General features: G+C 26.2%; 2 protein-coding genes across 4 annotated transcripts in view; one reads left to right on the forward strand and one right to left on the reverse strand.

Annotated features, from left to right (window-relative positions):
- Positions 1–200: 200 nt before the first annotated feature.
- LOC129960512 (synaptic vesicle membrane protein VAT-1 homolog-like) lies at positions 201–13282 on the reverse strand. 2 transcript variants are annotated; one of them, XM_056073993.1, is made up of 10 exons: positions 12901–13282; positions 10879–11008; positions 9686–9901; positions 9084–9226; positions 4545–4648; positions 4229–4284; positions 3955–4149; positions 3770–3859; positions 3176–3290; positions 201–1217 (listed from the first exon to the last, which is right to left on the reverse strand). In XM_056073993.1, exons 1-10 carry the CDS (start codon positions 13143–13145, stop codon positions 1207–1209), a joined length of 1305 nt encoding a protein of 434 aa, XP_055929968.1. In that variant the 5' UTR covers positions 13146–13282; the 3' UTR covers positions 201–1206. The 2 variants fall into 2 exon arrangements, with proteins under 2 accessions (XP_055929968.1, XP_055929977.1); XM_056074002.1 differs by having other exon boundaries at positions 3176–3287; positions 12901–13281.
- Positions 13283–13522: 240 nt separating this feature from the next.
- LOC129958139 (nuclear pore complex protein Nup93-like) overlaps positions 13523–21868 on the forward strand; it is a 42672-nt gene continuing 34326 nt past the window's right edge. The window contains exons 1-5 of one of the 2 annotated variants that reach the window (XM_056070368.1): positions 13523–13585; positions 15170–15389; positions 16350–16467; positions 18069–18131; positions 21677–21805. In XM_056070368.1, the coding sequence (XP_055926343.1) occupies positions 15205–15389; positions 16350–16467; positions 18069–18131; positions 21677–21805 (495 nt within the window). In that variant the 5' untranslated portion in view covers positions 13523–13585; positions 15170–15204. Of the gene's footprint in view, positions 13586–13726; positions 13746–15169; positions 15390–16349; positions 16468–18068; positions 18132–21676; positions 21806–21868 lie in introns of those variants that run through there. The other variant, XM_056070360.1, reaches the window with a different exon arrangement.

Raw genomic sequence — 21868 nt, forward strand, 5'->3', positions numbered from 1 at the left:
CAGAGTAAAATTTAAAAACCTGTGAACTGGTAAATTGCAACCCTTTTCCCGTTTTGAACATCATTAAAAATTTGAACCAAGGTCTGAAGTATTGACTGTACAGCAACTATAAAAGAGCTACTTCTGTCTTATAATTATCTGGATTGCCTGCATAGTAAATGAACAGGATTTAAAAACAGTACAAAAAAAAAATACAGCTATTCAAATTAGAATAACTTTTATTGTCATAAAGCACTTCTCAATCACTCACAGAAGAAAATAAGATAATCAACTATAATTGGGTGAATTACAATGAAAGCAGAGACAGTTTTACAGAATAAAATCATGAGATTGGATGCAGAATATTTATAGAATAAATGAAAAAAAAATGAGAAAATTCATTACAAAAGTCATGATTGAAACATGAGGTAGAAAATAATTACAAATAATGCAGTTACATTGAGCAAAAGAAAATCAAAGTACAAAAGGAACTTAAAAAATATCACAAACTAAATATGACTACAAACTAGTTCACTACTAAAAAGTTGATCATGTATAAAAATGCATGTAGCTACAAATTTCACATAAGATTCTTCATTACAAAAAGTGTAAATCTCACCAACTGTAGCAAATGTGGAATGTGATCTATTGCTATTAGTACAAAATTAAAAATATTAAATACTTTGACTGGCAAAAAATATAAACTTCAGTCTCAAAATAGCATTTTCCCCTATGAAGGTTAGATCAAAAAATAATTTTAAAAATATAAAGCTAATAAAAATAGAAAAGTCTATGAAAAACAAGTTACTTTTATGACAATAAGTAATAAAGATTTCCATCTGTATGATTAAAATATCACTGTAAATTAAGAAAATTACAATTTTTACTAAATAGAGTAATAGTTCATAAAATTAGATACAAGATTCCAAAGTTTAAATAAGTAATTATTTGGTGTACAAAATTTGCTATACAAATATTGATCAGTAAAATGCAGTGTAAAAGTACATTCCATACAAATCATTAAAAATATTAAGTGTGAGCTTTGAGAAAAATAAAAATCTGCAATTATAAGTTGAAAAATGCAGACAGAATTGAGCAGTGTTTCAATATATGCACAGCACAAGAAAAATAATACCACATTCTTGATCAGCATAAACAGCACATACAAGCTTCAATTTAAGCAAAAAATGGAATTCCTCAGATCGAAAGAGAGAATGACTAATTCCATTAACTTGCTTCTATAAAAAGAAAAAATTTCATTAATCATTTTAAAAATTGTAAATGATTACTTGAGTACTGAATTTTTTAAAATTAGTTACTTTCTATGGATTTGTTGCTCTTAATAGAAAGTAACTTTATTAATATACTCTTAACAATAAACTAATTTTAAATAATCTTATGACATGCACATAGATTAACTTATGCAGGACCATGATCACATCTACACGATTCACCTACATTATTATACAAGAGACAAGCTTTTCACACCCCAGAAGACCATGATCACGAGCTCCTGGAGTGAACTGAGCAATGTTCAGTGAAACATTCAAATTTATGATGGACTTCATCTAAAAATTTAAATAAAATGTTTCAAATTTAAATCGTATATATACAATTGGTCAATCCCAATCACTATGCTCATTTGGTTCCTAGTTTCTTTAAATTCGATCCATGTATTTAAACAATTACATTTTTTCAGCTCTCTCGAGAGGATTGGGCATTTAAAGGATCTTGACTGATTGAACATTAGGTTTACACTGTATTTTCACTAACTTTATGAAAGATTACTTATTAGTTTATGTGCGTGTAGATTTATCTAGCAAATCTTGAATGCAAACGATAAGTTTTTTTCTTCTGTCTATTTTAGGACAGTTTCATTTTAGTCACTATGGCAAAAAGAAAGAAATATTTAAGTGACAGTGAGATTTTTTAATTGAAAGAATCGGACAGCAAAGCAGAAGGAAGCGATTTTTCCAAATATATGTGGTAGTGAACCCGACTATTCAGATGGTACTGAAATGATTACAGGATATATATATACGATTGATAATATTATTGATTAGAGCGAATTTAAATATGTAGGGAATTGACAAAAAGACAAAGAAACGCTATCTCTGGAGTTTTCTAGAAATAGTACCTACCAAAACGGTCCAGAGGCAGTTAAAGAATAGGACGTTTTGATTTTATTTTTTCACAGATAGAATTCATGTTGAAGTCATTTTCTAATCGTATGTTGATACGGATAGTAAAAAGTCAAGAATAATGTGCAGTATATAAAAAAAGTTCCTTAAAGAGGAGGAAAGGGAACCCGTTCAAGTTATTATAAATGCAAAACAGGGCTTTGTCCTGTATAATGTTTTGCAATGCATCATAGACTTCAAATTAATTCAATATCCAAGTTTCCTAATATTTTCTATGCTTTGAATACTTGTATGTAAATGCATATCATTTTCTGGAAGTATATATTATACATGGAAGTATATATTAAGAAATATATACCGTTTTAATAAAAACATTTCTTAAATTTTCATTAAATTTCACAATTGTTTTTTTAAATATCACAATAATTTTATTATTACAGTATATTTACATATTATCAATAATAAACAAAATTTCAGAAAGATCGTAATAATTCGAATTTTAATAAAATTAGGATCGGGGGGGGGGGGGGGGGGGGGGAGAGAAATTGCCCGGGCCTCAGGAATGCTGCTTTCTCCTATTGCTGGTCATAGACTGGTTAAATCGCTTTCTAAAAATTTTAAAAACTACTTGGACATTTGAAAATCTGATTATTATTAAAAAGAGAAATTTAAATTCTTTTTCTTTCAAATCAAAAATTCTTTTAAAATGGTCAAGACAAGACCCTTCCTATTCTGATCATAATTATTATACTAGGAGTTTGCCGTTATTTATGCGGCTTTCTTTAATAGGTAAAAGTAAAGCTAAAGGGAACTATAGACATTAATTCAATCAAATTCATAATTATATAATAATAAATATAAGAAAAATGTTAAACGACTCAAAATTTTGCTTTATTAAAAAGTTTAACAGATAGTAAGTAACCTGGAACTAAATATGAATCGCAAAGAGATTAGAAAAAAGGCGGTTTCAGAAATGCCATTTTTCTTATTAAATAATGCTTGTTATTTTAAGTGTTTAAATTCAAAATTATCCAAGATTTATATACAATATTTACCAGCAGGAGTATCCTTGTCTTCTTCCACTTTCTGTGTTGGCTCAGTCTTCTTTGCTTTATCCTCACTTTTCTTATCAGCCTTTACAGAATCCTTTCGTTTTTTGCTTTCAACCTGCTCCAATAAGTAAAAATACTCAAAATAATTAAAAATTCACGATTGAAAGCTTTTATTTATGACATTGAACACATTTTGCAACATTTCATACTGAAATAAGTTATGATTTTTTTTTTTTAAATAAGTAACTTATTTTAAAGTATAGAACTCCTTATAAGTCAATTTGAATAAACAGATTCCCTCTTATTTAATCTGACAGGCCTTGTAAATTGCTATAAAAAATACAGTGCAATATTACTATCAAGTTAAGATCTAAACCTTTAAGTTTATGATAATAAATATTTAGGTCTAAATTACAGTAACACGTTTTATTATCTTGGCATTTCATAACTTCCAGTAATAACAAAATAACTAAGATTAGTCTTAATACTGGTTTGAAGATAAAAATCCTCTTTTTTTAGTTTGATTATATTAAACTGATAAAGACAAATGCTCATTTCTAATCATTAATATCTAAACTGTTTTTAATCTATATTTACCACAGGCTTAGGCTTGGGTTCCATAGCTGGATCTATAGTAATTTTTCCAATATTTTTTCTTTCTTGGAGAACTTGCATAGCTTCAGGGATCTATAATATAAAATTTTAAAATGGTCTTAGTAATAAATAATCCTATAAAAACTAGAAGATAAAAAATTTATACGTAAAAAGGAAGATATACTTACATCTTCAAAGGCATAAGTAGAATCAATAATTGGTTTTATTTGGCCATCTAACCACAACTTGAAGATTTTTTCTACAGCATTTTTCACATAATCTTGGCCATTTTGCTTGTAAAGTAGATGCCTCAAGTGAAAGCCAGAAACTGATCTATTTTCATCATACAGCTTCATGGGTTTCAATTTATCTACCTGCCACCACTGCAGATAAATAATGTAAAATTAAGTAATCCTCAAGTGTTTTCTAAAAACTTCAAAAAGAAAGAATAGTAAAACTTACCGATTTTGCTACACTAAAGATGCTTTTTGTTTCTCCAGTTACAATATTAGAATTACCTAGACAAAAATACATTAGATACGATTAGGAAGAATAGTATGAAATTTGAATTTAGTTTTATTGAAAATAAAAATTTAACAGTGCTAAAAACATTTCTAGAGAGAAAAGGATTAATAAATGCTTTAAAAAACACTAGAAAACTAGGTCCTTATTAGCTAGACATTATTACCTTATAAATAGCTTGCAAATATTGAACTGATCCAAGACTCAGCCATGGTATTAATTAGTAATGTTAACAAAAATCAAACTGATCTCTTACCATATAAAATGTATCGGCCCATTGGTTTCAGAAGATCATATCCTTTCTTTGAGTCTTCACCACAAAGACAATCAAGAACAATATCCACGCCAGATGGAGCCAATCTAAAGAATATTAAATTTCAATCTTAAGTCCTGAATGAAATAGTACACGCTTTAATAATAAGAAGGGGAATAACGTCAATCATTAAATAGTAGAAACTTAAAATAAGTAAATTGATGCAAGTTTTAAGTTTATATATAACTTAAAGATTAAAAATTGCAGTTTTCAAAGTAGTGTCATGTTTACAATTGGTGAAATCTTTACATTAAAGTTAGAGAAACTGAAACCAAGTCATTTAAAAAATTTAAGATACATTAAAAGTTAAAAAGGGAAATTGTTTGCAATTCTAGATGGATTGTGTAAACTATTTATTGTTTGCAGCCATTAAAAGTTAAGTTGCATAAATCTGTAGAAATAAAAATGTAAATTTTCGTTTGCAATCTTAAATATCTGAAAGTTTGGGGATTGTGTTGAAATTTTAATATAATGTTGCATTTGAATATGTATATATTCTTATATAGCAATAATACTAGTAACAGGCAAAAATACTTTATATTAAACGGATGTTGCTGTTTTTAAAACAGCACATGTATTAAATATTTCTTATTTTATGACTAATTTTTCTAGATTGTATCATAAAATTGATTTTTCATAGATAGATTTTTGTTTCGATTTAATTATTTTATACAATACTATTTTAGGATCATGCTACATTTATATCATACATTTTAATCATTTTTCAATTTTGTTCTAAAACTCTTATTTTGCAAAGCAGTTGGTGGTGTATTGAGTTGTGTTGATTTATTTTCATTCAAATTATATTAGGAAACTGACCTCTTCAGAAGATGGAAATACGTCAGTATTCTTTAGTAAATTTTATTCAATGTTTTGCAATTCTATAAGTTATAATTTAATACTCAAAGAAACTATAATAATAGGCAAACTATATCTTAAACAGGATACAAGCTTCATTCCTCATATACTGTTAAAAATGCATAACCGAATGTCTTTTGAACAATTAAATATTGTCAACTGTAATAAGTTATTAACATTACTATTGTTAATGATACTATATTACTAAATAGAACAAAAACCAAGTATTAAACATGTTACTTTCTATAGTATAAGTTTTGAATTTAGAGAACAATTAACAATAGGGGAATATGTATTAACGTCGCCCTCAACACATATCTAAATCAAATTTGAGCACTGATTGTAATTATGACGATTGCTGGTTCACCATCCCGAATTATGGGATATATAACTAACATTTTCAAACATAAATATGGATTTTACAACTTTATATCTATAATGAAGTATTTCACGACTATTTGCAATTCCTAAGAACAAATCTTTAAAGTTCATGATCAATTGGGACCAGAGAGAGAAATTTCTTTAAAAATTAAATACTTTTAAGTACCTTGGTAAAAAACATACCCATGAACATGAATATAAACCTGTGTACCTTCTAAGCATTAGATATTTTTTTTGTTTTATAAAATGAAGTTTTTATTGAAAATTTAGAAAAAAAAAATTAAGTGTATATCCTTTAAATTCCAATACTTATTTCTGTATTTGCACAAGTCTTTTGTTATAAAACAAATTCAATCTTTTTGGTTTTGACAAAAACCTAAAATCATGAAAATGAAGAGACAATATCAAAAAATTAAGTCGACTTTTATAAGATTAACAATAAAAATCCGATATTTCAATATTTTAAAAAATAAACTATCAGATTATTTAGATGGATACTTCATTTCTGAAAATGTCGACATCGATGTAGGAACATATGTCCAAATAACATAATGGCAGGTTCTAAATGAATTTTTAAAAATGATTTTATAATAGGGAAGAATGCTAATTGTAGCATTTTTTAAAATATTTTTAAAACTAGCACAATACAGTATCGGAAACTAGAGCGATACCTAAATTAAGAAACTTTTCAAATAAAGAATTTTATTTAACGAGCTGGTTTAAAAACTAAGTTTATGTTAAAGCAAAAAAATACTTATCATGACTTAGCATTGGCAAAATAACATGATTTAATAATTCGAAGCAGCAGTTATATTGTTTTGAATTTCAATATAATAAAAATAACTGTAACAAATTAGATACAAAACTAATTTGAACAACTTTTGAAAAATTGAAGGGGAAAAATGCATTTATTCAAACAAAATTAGTAGAACTGAGAAGCAATTATTCCTGACCTTGAAAACAGTATAAAAATTTGAGTGATTTTGCTTCGATGCCAAAACACGTTAAAATTTTATGTTTAAATTTCTAACAAAAATTTTGAAAAATCTTCTTAGAAGGCTTTAATGCCCAACTTTCATACTCATAACTTCAATGGTTTATGCTGCTAAGTCATTAAAAACTTCAAGTTAAGATAAATATGTGTAAAAAGATTTCATTGAAGGAAAAAATTCTTTAAAAGTTAAAGAGGCAGGGGGGGGGGATGCTTATAAAATGATATAATCCAAAATCCTAAAGAATAAAAGTTAAAATTTTAAGTTTAGCAAGATTGGTCTGATAATTTTTAAATGTATGGAGTCATTTAAAAAGTATACCGCGAGAGAAATCGCATTAATTGAAAATTTACTGCTTTATTAAAAATCATTAGATTTTATGCGATCAACCAACATAATTACATGCCACAACGAATTATAGTTCAGTATAGTACATTTAAATCCTAATAATTCAGGAGATTGCTCCATAACATTAAGAATGTTAATCGAACATACAACATACTAAAGAGACTTCATTGCAAATGTTTTTAAAGACATCTCCTTGGTGTAGCAAATTCATCATGTTGTATTATTTTCTGTTGATAGGACCAATCTGCAGATTGATCCTTAATACATAAAAGGTTAAGCATAAACATAAATAAATTCAATATTGCAGACGAATAATTTTAGTGCTGTGAATATTTTTAAAAATTGAGTTTTTTCCCCGAGTCGCAACAAGTATGGCACAGTCAGCACTTCATACTACCTCTTTTGTATAACTTTTCCAGAACATCAATAAACCATAATGCACATTATTGGAGAAAAAGGAGTGGGGAAAGGAAAAAGGTTTTATCGAATTCAACGTGTAGAGAAAAAAAAAATATTAAAAAATGACGTCTTTATACTTCATTTCAAAATTAAGCACTTTTAAGATACTTAAAAATAGTTTTCAAATTTAAGTACTTTTCTTGATGCTACGCACCCTGAGGAATGCTGTCACCGAATTAATATGCTGCCATTTCTGTTTAAAGTAGAGTTGTGTCATGAACAAAATTATAGTAATGGGTGATCCCTTGTTATACACACAATTAAATACCCGTTGAATCAAGCGTTAGCTTAAGTAACTGCAGCATTGCTACCAAGTAAAATAATTACTTCTATTAGAAATTATTATTGAACTTACAGATTCAAACATCCATATAATTTACAAAGCATCCAGCATTGTAAAAAGTGTTTCCAACATAATGTATTTTTAAAAAAAAATCAACTGAAGCTCTTAATCATTACAAGATTTACACAGTAAGTATTGTAAACAATATTTATGTTCTAAATAATTGCAAGAGATTCCAAGCAATTTCAGACTAATTCAAAACCTGTGGTCGAAATAAAAGTTTGATCTTTCCAAAAATACTTGAAGACTTTGACATAAACAATAAACATACCATATAATCGCCGAGATATTCTTACATCATTTACTGGAAATAGAAAGGTGCTAGCTGATCTAACCTCATCTTAAAATTCATAGTCTTATAATAGCTGCTGTTTAGTAACATCAAAAGAATTGATTGAAAAATATTTTCTTATATTCAAACTAATAAGAATTTGTAGTAACTAAGAGAACAAGCTATTCTAACATCCAATGACGTCTATGAATTTAACACTATTCAGTTTAATAATTAGAGTGAGGCAGTCAGTGTCAATATTATTAAAGATAATTTTTTTTAATTCACTTTATTTACCAGGATACTACCTCATACACTGTAAACGAAAGTTAGTACGTCAATTATGTTGAGAAATATCAAGCTAAATCTTCAATACAATACAATTTAACAAAAAAAAAAAAAATTAATGATCAATAATCTTGACAAGATCTTTCAAAGTTGAAGAAAACCTCATTCCATTCATTCTTACGATTCTAATAGATATGTCAATTCAATTTAAGAGATTACAATTATTTTAATTAGAGTTTGGCTCCGAGTTTTGTTAATGATTGCAATCTTTAGAATCTGGTGGTTTAGATCTGGACGCAGATTGCTTCTTGCATACAAAATTATATGTTCGAGTCAAACCACATAATCTATATGGAGACAATCGAACAATAAACTATTTATAAACACTGATATTAAACATTAGAAATACATTTTTCTTTAATAATACTGAGCTATAGTAATGTATAGCTAGGTACAGTTAGTATGAAATAAATATAAAACAGCTATAAATGAAATAAATTTCAAGACAGTCGTATACTTTAAATTTAAAATGGGAAACTTACTTTTTGACTTCTTGAACATAATCTGCTCCACGTTCAATTAAGTGAGAGTAATAGTTCTTAATAGCTTCATGCTTATGTTTTGATGCAGTACCAATCAAGGTAACATTAGGGATGGTCTTTATGAGTTGCGCTACAGCCAAACCCTGAAAAAAATTTAATAGATAAGGACATACAGAAATTTAGATATAAAAATTTTATTCATTTTTACAATTTTTAAAATATACTAGGTGCTTGCGTATTAACGCAACCAGGCCAAAATTCGCATAAATTGCCAAATTTGGCAACTAATTCTTACTCAAACTTACAAATAGCACCAACCTGGTTGCGATAATACGCAAGTACCATATACTATTCTAGTTTGAATTCTAGGTCTAGAATTAAATCTTTAAAAAGCCAATTTTAAACTAATTTATTTTGAATTGCAAGATTTAATTTATTTTGAAACACAAGAATCGGTAACCAAGAAGATAATAGAAAAAAAAAAAAAAATTTTTAACATTTCTTTATTATACTTTTTACAATAAAAAAATAGATTTGGAAAGGTTTCCAACTATATCAATTCAATGCTTTTTATTAAAATAACAATAAATTCAACCACTTACAACTCCACCACCAGCAGAATGAATAAGAACAGTTTGATTTTCACGAATACATGCAGTATCAAATACTAGGCCATATGCTACAACAAAATTCATTAGCATAGCTGCAGCATCTTGGAAAGTCATCTCTGGAGGAAGTTTATACACAAATTTTGTGCTAACAACAACAAGTTCAGCCCATGCTTTACCATCAGAGAAAGCAGCAACTCGATCCCCAACCTAAAAAGAAAAAAATTTCTTTAACAGCCTAAAATTCTAAGATTAGAAAATTTCATTATATTATAAAGTTCTTTGATAAAATTAAAAAGTTTGAAAGTTAAAAACAAAAATTATTCTGAATATAAAAATACCTAGATATATGATAAATACATTAAGGACTATTAAGATTATCTTGTAGACTATAAGCTACAGCTTCTTATTTAAAATGGGTTTCAAGATCTTGTATACATCTTTATTAATAACTAGATATTGTCATTTACTAGGCAATTTTTATATAAATTAATGACAAGTTCTTAATATGGATTTATATTTCAGCCGAAATTAAATTCATTAATTTTTTTTAAAATCCCGTAAGTATCGGACTTTATTGACTTCGTAAAACAAGGGGAATAATATAAGAAACAAAGTCAAATTAATAAACCTTTATATTAAAGCAAACAAAATTAGTCTGTATATCATTAAAATATTTTTAACATGCAGAGTTTTCTTATAAAAAGACAATTCTTTAAACTATTTGATTCCATTATGCAATAAAAATAGAACTTGCCTTTTCTATTTACCGACTTATTTGTCATCCATTTCTCTATGGGAAAAATGGATTTATACTTTAAATAAAAAGGAGGGTTTTTTGTCAAGATAAAGTTAAAAGATGCGAGAAAATGTTTATTCCACAATGTAATTTAAACACGAATCTACGTTCTTTACAAATATCGCCTCTTTATTTTAATTGAACTAAAAAAAAAAATTCATTAGTATTTTTAGTTTCACAAAACTCGTGTATACTTAAATACATTCATAATCCGATAGGTTGCATGTGGAAACACCTTATTTGATTATTTACATTGGCATCGTAACGTTTAAATCTAGGTTTATAATTAGTATAATTAATCAATATCTATAAGTAATATTTTATATAAATTTATTAGATAATAGCATTTTAAAAAATAATGTTTCAGCTCAAAATTAACAAGACAAACCTGGACATCAGGCACTCCTTCTCCTACTGCTTCAATTTCTCCAGCACATTCATACCCCATAATGACGGGTAATTTTGGAGGATTATCAATCACCCCTTGTCGAAGCATCACATCCAAGAAATTCAGCCCGCTAGAAGACAAAATAAGCAACATTGAAACAAGCTTCAAAGTCGAGGATTGTAAATAGAAATTAAGAGTACAAGAAAAATATACTGAAAATATTTAAAAATACGCGACTAAAATTATTACATCCAAGTTATTGTATTTAATAACTTACAAGATAATTTAAGTTATCAATAAGGTCTTATTAGCTTTACAACTATTTAAAAATCCTATGAAAATCAAGATGCATAAAATTTATATAATGTATTAAAATATGTATATTATACTTACTATTACGGAAGAACAATTAAATATAAAAAACTTTTGTAAATAAAGAACTAGAAATAAGTTTATTAATAAAAGCTTATTAATAACAAAATGTTATAACAAGGTAAAAATGTAACTTTTAATTATAAACAAAGTCTAATCAATATCTGAAGTTAACTTCCATTTTGATAGAAGGGTGTGGTCATATGTACCTTAAGATTTGAAAAGACAAAGCCATTTCTAGAGACCATCAATCGAGATATTTTATAAAGACTTCTAACAAGAGAAGCCAATGAATGCAGTTCTAGTAGATGCCCATTTGTTACAAAATTCAAGTTGGTTCAATCAAGTTAATTCAAAATTCAAGTTAGTTCAATTTTTTTTTTTATTGGTTTAATATTTTATTTCCCGAGTTAAAAATCTTAGGGTTTTTTTAAAATTGTTTGAATTATATATCTAGATTTGTTTTAGATTGTAACATAGAAAAGCTTTGTTTCAAAATTCACGAACATAAAAAAATCTCCTTAGAATATACAAAAATGTAATATTAGTCACATTTGGATATCGTGCATTTGAATAGAAGTTTTATTCTCTTTATTATAATTTACTCACGTAAAAGAAAGTAATATAATGACACACAATATCAAATTCTTGATTTAATTTTTAAAATCTTTCAGTTCAAATTAAGATAATATATTAAGAAAATAAGTTTTTTTTTTTTTTTTTTTTTTTTTTTTACACAACAACATTTTTTTTTTTTTTTTTGAGACAGTTTTCAATTTAACAGTAAATACTAGTAACGCAAATAGAAAGATCTGAATTTAGTTATTCCAGAAACTTTATTTCGCAAATTAAAGTTAATATACTAATCTTAATGAATATCAGATACTAATAGCTCTATAAATTACAAGATTCAGAGAATTAAGATTAATAAGCAGATCATTTCATATACAGTTTGAAAATATCAGATATTCTGAATTTACAATGAATCTCATCAATACTTCTACAGTAAATTGATAATTAATGAACAAAAATGCACGATATTCTGCCTGACACACCCAGTTAACAAATTTCAACATCATAAAACCTTTTCTTTTTCACCATGATTCTATAGAAAAAAAAACTTTATGCAAGATTCCTTTGCTTTTAAATATGTATTAAATTACGAACTTCTGGACATAGAGAGTTATTTAAGAGACAAGAGAATCGATTGCTACAAATTAAAACTCGCTATTAGTCATAGTTTCCAATTATTGCTTGGATTACAAAAAAGCAACAGCTACAATAACGATTTTTACTTTATTATAAAAGCGTTTCCTAGTAATCAAAGATTATTATATCTTTATAATATAAACGGAATACAAGACTTTTTTTTTTTAAACAGATTTCTTAAAACTAGCAATAATCTATAAAATAGCGAAACAAACGTACATGAAGATATGCAGCGCATTTAGACTTAAAAAAAAAAAATCGGAAAAGCTAACTTTGAAGAAGTAATTATCGACATAAAACTGCTTATAAAAAATTCATCGATTATTAAAATTTAAACGCAGTATGTTTATTCGAATGAGTTAGCCTCATTATCAACATGTCAAACACAGGAAGTTCAGTCGGGCTCGCCGGTTTTATAACAAAATGCAAAAAAAATTTTACCATGCTTTCACACGAATCAAAACTTCACCCTCGCCAGGAGTAGGTTCCGGCTTGTTTTGGATTTTAATAGATTTTAAACCTCCAAAACTAGACAAAACCACACATTTCATTTCCTTGGCGGGGGGAGCTTGCTCTTCTATAGCTTCAGCGGCTTCTTTAACTTCATTTTCTGTCTTCTCCTTTGGAGCAGTGTCATTTTTATCTTCTACGACTTCATTAGAAGCTGGTTTATTTTCTTCCTCCATGTCGATTTAGAAAAAGATCAGTAAATGACAGATTAACAAATTTGCCACACCCAAATACGACTTTCAACACTGACAGAAAAAGGGGAGAGGGTGATTATATATAAAGCTTTAAAACCAAGGGGCGGCGGTGCACGGTTAACAAAAGCAATCGATGAAAATGAAAGCGTCACTTGACTCCGAAATACTTGATATGAAAAGTGGATAGTTTTGAAAAATATTTATGTAAAAAAGATAATTCAGAAGAAAAATTTAAAAAATTCTCATGTTCTTTATTTACTCTTGTAAATGAATATTTTTGCTTTTGACATCGAAATTAAAAATTATAGTTATGATTTCATTTTATAAAAATCATTCAGTTGCTTTCTCTATAACTGTACCGGTGGGAAAAACTTGCTGCAAGGCGCAGAGTTTGTATTTGGAAATGAAAATTGTTTTGATGAGTACGTTATATGTCATTTTTCTTCCTTGTATTTTCCGCTATTGTTTTCGTTTTATAAAAATAGTTGTCTGCTTAATGTAACTTTATTTATCTATCAGTTATACTAGATAAATGTCTTTACGACCCGGATTTTCTCAACAATGTGTAAAAACGTTCAACTTGTGTGTGTTATTTTTTTTTTGAAAATTTGCAGTGTGAATTCTCAATGGATTTTTTTTAATTAAATTAATTAGTATGAGAGAGTTTTGATATGATATAAAGACAATAGCTTAGAAAAATAATATTTAAGCATTCTATTAAGTATAGACTTCATAATTTTGTGATTATTCTTTCTTTTTTAAAATCGGACAAATAAAAAAAGATTTTGCAAGTGTAATAAGGTCATTTTCAAAAGAAAAAAAATCCTTTTTCTTTATTAGAAGAACTATAGAAATAGCTGACTGTCAACAGTGTTTAATTAATTTGCTATTGATGACTATACTTTATGTTTCATTGTTGAATTTAAATAAAGAAAAATAAATTATTAGAAAAAATACTTTATATGGAGTTAAACCTAAATAAGTATTATTCCAAAGCTATGTATGCTTGCTATAAAATATTAAATACAAATTTAATTCTGTTTCTTTTAGTTGATTGCATTGAACATAGAATATATTCATAAAGTTTTTAATAACATACTAGAAGCTGGAATTCAGTGTTCCCTTTAAATAAATTAATTTCTAATTTTTAACACTTGTTACTTTTCTGGATAATAAATTAAGATACTAAATAGCCATTAAATGTTTGTTCTTCTCTTGTATCAAAGAAATTTCATGCAATTTACTGTTAAAATTAACCTTAAAATTTTTCTTCAGAATTAGATATCAGTTTTTATGATCCCTGTAATATACTGCCAACCATTCACAGAAAATAAGAATATGCATCAAAGTATATTTTCCTTAACCACATCACTTATGGGGTAGTAGTTATTATCTTTTTATAATACAGTTGTGTTTACCATTAACTAAATCTGTGAGTGATAAAAATACATTATTTTGTGTGTATTTGTAGCATTCTGATTTAATTACTATCTGTATTAATGATCTCTCTGATATCCATATAATGTATATCAGAGATGTATCAGTGTATATATAAACACTCTCAATAATAATTTGAGTTAGGAATCTTAATTTATTTTATTTTAATTAGGGATTAATAATGCCAATATTCTTTAATGTTATAGAAATTTCTGTATGTTCTTTTATTGCTATGTTTCTGAAGTATTTATTTTCCTGTCTTGATATTGCTTTAACTACTATGCCCTTCATATATGCCTAGAATTTTTGTTTATTTAGTGTATTAAAACATTTGTGCTTTATTTATCAAATATATGTTACAGTTTTGTGGAAGGAATGAGGAATATAGAACACTTTCGCATATTAAAAAATAACTTAATATTGTTTAAACATTATTAACAATATTTTTTCCAATAATCTTTTATTTTTCTTTTAGATCTGACTTTAAATCTCAAAAATAGTTGTTTTATTGACAGATTATTATCAGTATGATTATTTTAATTGTAATTGTGTTAATATGTTATTTACAGATCTTGTTTAATCCAAGTTTCTTGTTGTTCATAAAATGGATGTGGATAATACAGGTTTCACCGATTTACTACAGCAAGCAGAACAGCTTACTGCAGATATAGATGGAGAAGGAGAGCTGCCAAGAGTAGAAAGGAATTTGCGACAGATAGTTGATGCAGGACAGCAACTATGGTCTCGTACAACACAAGCTGTCAGTAAGGATACTTGTGATATTAAAGCGTAAGTCTAAATGTTTATCTTTTGCTTTTAAGAAAACTATATTAATATTTATGGAATGGTTGTTGTTGAAAATCAATTATTTTTAGTCCACATGTACCATTTCTATTATGAAACCCTTTTTTTTTTTTTTTGTGTGTGTGTGTGTGTGAGAGAGAGAGAGAGGGAGAGACAAGGCTCTATTAGTATTTAACATATTTTTAAGTATGATTAGTTATTAATTATTTTTTGCCTTATTTGTAAAATATAATTCAAAGCTTTTGTTAAGAAGTATTTATTTTACGAAAAAGATGATGAGTTATAAAATTTTTCTAGTACTTTGTTTTTAAGTAATTCACTCTAAGGTTTTTTATCTATTAAACTTCTTTTTTCTAGTTTATAGTACTATGGAATTTGGATGCATATTGTTAAAAACAAAAATATTTATTCAACTTTTTTTTGTTTTTAAATAATTTTCATATTAAAATTTAGATGTACATAGTTTAAAAAAAAAAAACTGCTTTACTGTCCATCTTATATTAATGAAGCTCTTGTCAGGAACATACTTCTGTTGAATTTGTAATGTGAAGATAAGGATTTTTTTTTTTTTTCAGCAGGAAAACATGCCCCCAGAATTGTAGTTTTTTTTTATATTTTCATTTGTTAATATCTTAGTTTTGGCATAATACATCCATAAATTAAGTATTAGGGGAATGAAGAAACTTGGTCCTATTAGCATGAAAAGTGAAGTAGAATAAAGGTATACTACATTGATGGAATTCTAAATTGTTGATTTAGCAACTTAAAAAAAATAAGAAATTGCTTTATTGAAAAATAGCTCAATTAATTAAAATTGCTAATTATTTTTTCATTGTAAATTATGTGTTATTCTTTAATTGATTTGAGAGTAATAAAAGTGGTACAATTGTTCCAATCATTTTGATTCTTTTCTGCAGCATAAGAACGTTTTTATTTTCTTAACAGTTCAATTTTGCTGGGAAGTAAAGGCTATGATTTACCCAAAATTTCTCAGAAAATTGAATCTTTGACTACCGCAAGAACTTTTGAGCCTATTGAGCCCATTCGTGAAACAGATATACAGGTTAGTTCTAGAAATGTGTTTGAATTTTTTTTATTACAAAACTATAATGTTTAAATATACATTTTTCTTCTTTTTATATTGTTTAAAGTTTTAATTTATATTGCATAAAGCCTTTTGAGATTTTTAAAGCTTTTATATTTGGTGAAAACATGAAACTATATGGTTATATGCTTTTCTTTTATGTTCTTATAGAAATAATTCAGAAATTATTGTAAAATATATTTTTACCAAAATGAATACAAAAAATTTATTACTATACAAAGTATTTCTCCATCATTCTTGATATGATAAATTTAAAGATACTTTGAAGATTAATTACATATGAATAGAACATGTGTAATTAAAGATCAATTCATGAAAAATACCGTAAAATTTAACTATCTTAAGTCTAATTTTATAAACTTCAGATAATCTAAATCAATTTTGGGGAGAAATATGAAATTTTTTAGAATTGTAAAAATATTTGTACAAGTGTGACCAATGACATTTCTTTTTTCAACCAAAGGAGATAATTTGTAGGGTATGTATATTTATTGCAGTTCATGTATTATTTTAATGCATGTGCATATATCTATTGATCTTTCACACATTATTATTGTGATTTTCTTAAACGTAAATTTCATAGTTTTTTTTTTTTTTTTGGTTTATGCTTATTAATGAATATTATCATGAATTAAAAGTTTTCTAACATTTTTTTAAAATTTATATTTTAAGCTTTATCCAATCATTTTAAATTGGTTCAATTGCCTTTAATTTGATAAATGGTATTCTGTTGTACTTTTTATGATATTTATATTTTATTCATTAACTACCTTTGGTGATGAATTGATTCAAAGAAAATATTGATTACACAAAATTGTAATTGAATTTTTTTATATGCAAATAAGTCTCATTTTTACTCAGGAAGATATTTTCAGTCTTCAAATATTTTGATAATAATGTCTCATTACTGTTTTAGAAACCTTATGCAGATATGGTCATTGTGTTATATATTTCTCTTAATTTTCAGAATTTCACCTAAAATTTGAAGTACAAATAAATAACTAATTCAGGAGTATGTTTGTTGGATCAATTTGCTTAAAAATATGATAGAAAAAAAAATGTAACTTTTGTGTGTACTACAAAATATATTTCATGGTTTATGTGATATATCATTGGATTATTCGATAAAAATTTCTCTTATTTCAATTTTTTAAAAATTTACCATGCCATAATAAGAAAGCAAAAGGCCTTCTAGATAAGGAATTTTACATTTCTGTTTTCTAAAATTGGTATTTATTAAATTTGGTTGTGTTTAAAGTTTTGTACATTTATGCAGAAAATGTGGAATATACTTTTAAAATGTGTATAAAATTTATTTAGTTGTTTTTAGTTTTAAAATTTGATTTTATATTGAATAAATGTAATTTAATAATTTTCTTTTAAAATAAATGAAAAGCCTCCAACTAATTGATTTAAATAAAGTAACACTTTAGAAGGTTTCTTTTTCCATAATTTTAGTTTTTCTATTATATTTTAGTTTTCATGATTGCTATCTTTTTTCTCTTCCTAACATTAAATTTTGTTCAGTCATTATTAATTGCTGGATTTTTTTTTTTTAGGGTTTTTTAAAAAATGAACGTGAAAATGCTATGTTGTCTGTCATTGAAGAATCTAAGAAAGCTGTAAGTGCATAATTTAAGTAACAAGAGAATTGTTTTTAAATTGTTGGAAAAATTCATATTTAACAGTGTTTCTTAAAATATTAAAATTTAATGAAACAAAAATTATATTTAATGATTGAAATTTATTACAATTGTTTTCTTAGTTAGATTGAACTTGATTACTTCCAGCAAGATTATTCTCCTTTCAAATTCAGCTAGGAAAATGAAAACATTCAATTGTAAACATTTCAAGAAATTAAAAAATCACAGTTTATTTTTTAAAGTGTCATGTATATTTGAGTTTATTGAACTGTTTACAATTATATATCTGTTACCTTTTTTTTTTTTTTTTTTTACATATCTCTTTTCTTTGTCATAAAGGTATATTTGAAATGTTTGTGTTTTATCACTTTGGCAATCATTAAAAAAATAGCATTGCTAGAGTATTTTTATCTAAAAGATACTCAGATATCGAGGGAATATATTCTAAATGGAATGTTTATCACATATAACAGTTATTTTATATAAAGCATTATAAAGTAACAAAGTTCTTTTATCTTTTAATAAATAATTTATCAATCTTGCATTGAGGTTGTGTTTTTAATTCATAGCTTGTGGATCATTTACTGCTTTGAATTGTTCTCTTGTCAGATGCTATTTTAAAATTAAAGTCATTATTCCTTTTATTTTAGTAAACTATTTTATTTCTCACTGTTAGAAGTGTTTCCCAATGTAACCTTTTAAAATGTATCTCCATTATTTCATCTTTACCAACCTTGGTGATCATCTGGTTTGCTGAGATTTTAATGGTTGCTAAAAATTAAATATTTTGTGAAATTATGTCTTAATGATTTTCTCAACAAAATATTTTTACATTACTGAATATTTAAGATATGAAATTTGCTCATACCAATCTAGGGTTCATTTCTAACTAACTGATATTTCTGCTATTTATTATTTTTAATTAATCGTTCATTAAAAACTAATTAAATATTAAAAATATATGTCAAACTAGTATTTTTGTTGAACTTTATAATTTTGCTTCATCGTGACTCTGCTTAAATAATTATTGCAAAAATGTTTTATATGCCAGCAAGCTTAAAGTGTACTTATCTTTTCAAAAACTTTGATTAAAATTTTAATAGGATGCATGTTTTAATTTTCGTTGCTTTTTAATTCATCAATCTCAGTGTAAATTCACATAATGTTGTTGAGTCATTTTACTACAGAGAAGGTTAATCTAGTCTGCTATGATAATCAGCTGATTCACTACAGATATTTATTATATTTAATTCCAATTAAATCATTAAATATAATTTCATATGTATGATTATCTCAAATTATTAAGTAAAAAAAAAAAAAGTTTCTTTTATATGTTTCTACTTATTTTGTACATGGACCTTTTCAATGGAGATCAGTCAGCTTACAACTTCTTCAGTAAATATTGTATAAAAATGTTTTAAATTCCAATTTATAGTTTAAATGCTTATTTCTTAAAAGATTGTTTATTAAATATTGTTGGATTTTTTGTTTAATTTTCATAGATTTTTATCGTCGTTAATATAAGGTCTCGTGATATGATGGAGACCTTTACTCTCAATGAGGGAGATCTAATCACCTTTGGCTACCAGCTAGTTCGCAAGGAATATTGTATTTATTTCATTTTATTTCAATTGCATAGACATAACTTCATGTTCATGATTCCTGCAAATTATCAGACATTAAAAAAATATTATTTTAATTATCTTACATATGCCTCACTCACTGTTTACATGAACTTTTCAAATGGAAATCAATCTCATGACATCATAGCACTATAAAAAAACATAAATATCTGGTTCATTTATCCTCTAAATTTTATGACACTCTGCCTTCACTTTTTATAAACAACACAGATATTAAGCAAAATCCTTTCACTTTAGCTTCCGACAATGGAAGAAAATCACACATTCTGTTAGTTGATGACACAATGAAAATGGTTTAAATTTCAGGGCATTATTGTCGAAAATTAAACTAAAAAGTACTTTTAAAAATTGCCAAAATTTAGGAAAATTTTGTATGATTATTTATTAAAGAAGTATAATTTAAAAGATTGTTTTTTAAATTTTGAAATGATGTAAAATTTATTTATGTGCAATAATATGTTTGGAATTTATCACGGAAAAATGCTGAAATTCAGCTTAATTTTTTTATTAAAATTCTAATTAAAAATTCAAAAAATTGATCTGAGATGCACATTTTTACCCTCCAGGATATATATTTGCCAAATTTGATAGCTCTAGACCAATTTGTCTGCCTTGTACAGGGCCAACGCACACATATATGTACATTAATTTTTATTATTATTATATGTTGATATATATATAATGTTGAAAATATGCTTGATATCTATATATAGTGTAAAAAATATGCTTAAAAATATTTTTTTAAAAATTGATTAAAATATAAACTTAGTTGATGTATTAAATTGGTATTATTCAAAAGACAATTTTTTTTGAATTTTAAGATGATGTAAAATCCCTTTTTTGTGCTCTAATATATTTTCTGTTATTGCAGAAAAAAAAAATCATTCCATTTTGAAGTTATTAAAATATATATAAAAAAATGCTCCAAGATGCACAATTCCACTTTCTAAAGTCTATATACTAAGTTAAATGGTTTTCAGTCGAACAGTCTGGCCTATTGAGCACCAACACACTCATTTATATTATTTTAGTCACTTTTGGCAGTCACATATATTAGTTTTCTTGAAATTGTTTAAATCTAACTTCATATCTCTGCTAATGTGTAATTGCCAGACATGAAAGAAGTGTTACTTTAATTATATTGTATATGATCCATTCATTGTGTACATGAACCTTTTTAATGGAGACCAGTATCATGACAATATTAAAAAAGTAAATATGTTGTTCATCTATCATATAAATTTGCAATATTATCAATTCATGTTTTTTACCTTACATAAACTACACAAATATTAAACGGAATTCTTCTTTCTTAGCTCTTTCAACAATGGAAGAATATCCAATAAGACCAGATAGTTGATGAAACAATGAAAATGGTTTGAATTGCAGGGCGTCACTGTAAGCTATTTGGAAATTAGGCAATATATATATATATATATATATATATATATATATATATAATAAATAAAATAAAAATAAAATTGCCTAGTAATCAGGGAGGGGTTAAATTGCTTGATTATTAGAATGGTATAATTAAAAATATTTTAAATTTTGGGACAGTGTGAGATTTATTTGTGTGCAATATGTTTAGAATTTGTCACAGGGAAATGCTAAATTCTGCTTAATTTTTAACTAAAATTTCAAAAAAATTGCTTTGATCTGCACATATCTACCATCCAATATGCTAAATTTGGTAACTGTAGTTTATATGGTCTGACCTGTAGAATGCCAAGACATGCACACATTTCCTTAGTATTAGTACCAATTACATTTTTTTATCACCTTTTCATAAATTAATACATAAATTGCATTGAACTTTTATTCATTTTCAGATTTATAAAATTCATCATATTAATACTTAATTCTTATTTTTCCTTCCAGACATTTGAAAGATCTGACAAAATATTTTGGGAAACTTTAGAAAGTGAGTGGGAACAAGAAAAAATGAAAATCCTAAATGCATTAGTTGGTCCTTCTCAAGAATTGCTGGATGTGACATCAGATTCTAAGGTATGCTTTGATTGCTCTTTTCTCATATTAAGATTTATTGACTATATGTTTTCCATATACTTA

Source organism: Argiope bruennichi, chromosome 2 (genome assembly GCF_947563725.1).
Source record: "Argiope bruennichi chromosome 2, qqArgBrue1.1, whole genome shotgun sequence".
Taxonomy (NCBI): Eukaryota; Metazoa; Arthropoda; class Arachnida; order Araneae; family Araneidae; genus Argiope; species Argiope bruennichi.

Bases quoted from the DNA above. Each gene is read 5' to 3' on its own strand.
- LOC129960512 (XM_056073993.1), bottom strand. From the start codon at position 13,145: ATGGAGGAAGAAAATAAACCAGCTTCTAATGAAGTCGTAGAAGATAAA. The intron at 11,009-12,900 runs GTAAAATTTTTT...TTTGTCTTCTAG, and splicing joins TTGATTCGTGTGAAAGCATG to CGGGCTGAATTTCTTGGATG. The intron at 4,285-4,544 runs GTAAGAGATCAG...ATTTTTGTCTAG, and splicing joins GGGCCGATACATTTTATATG to GTAATTCTAATATTGTAACT.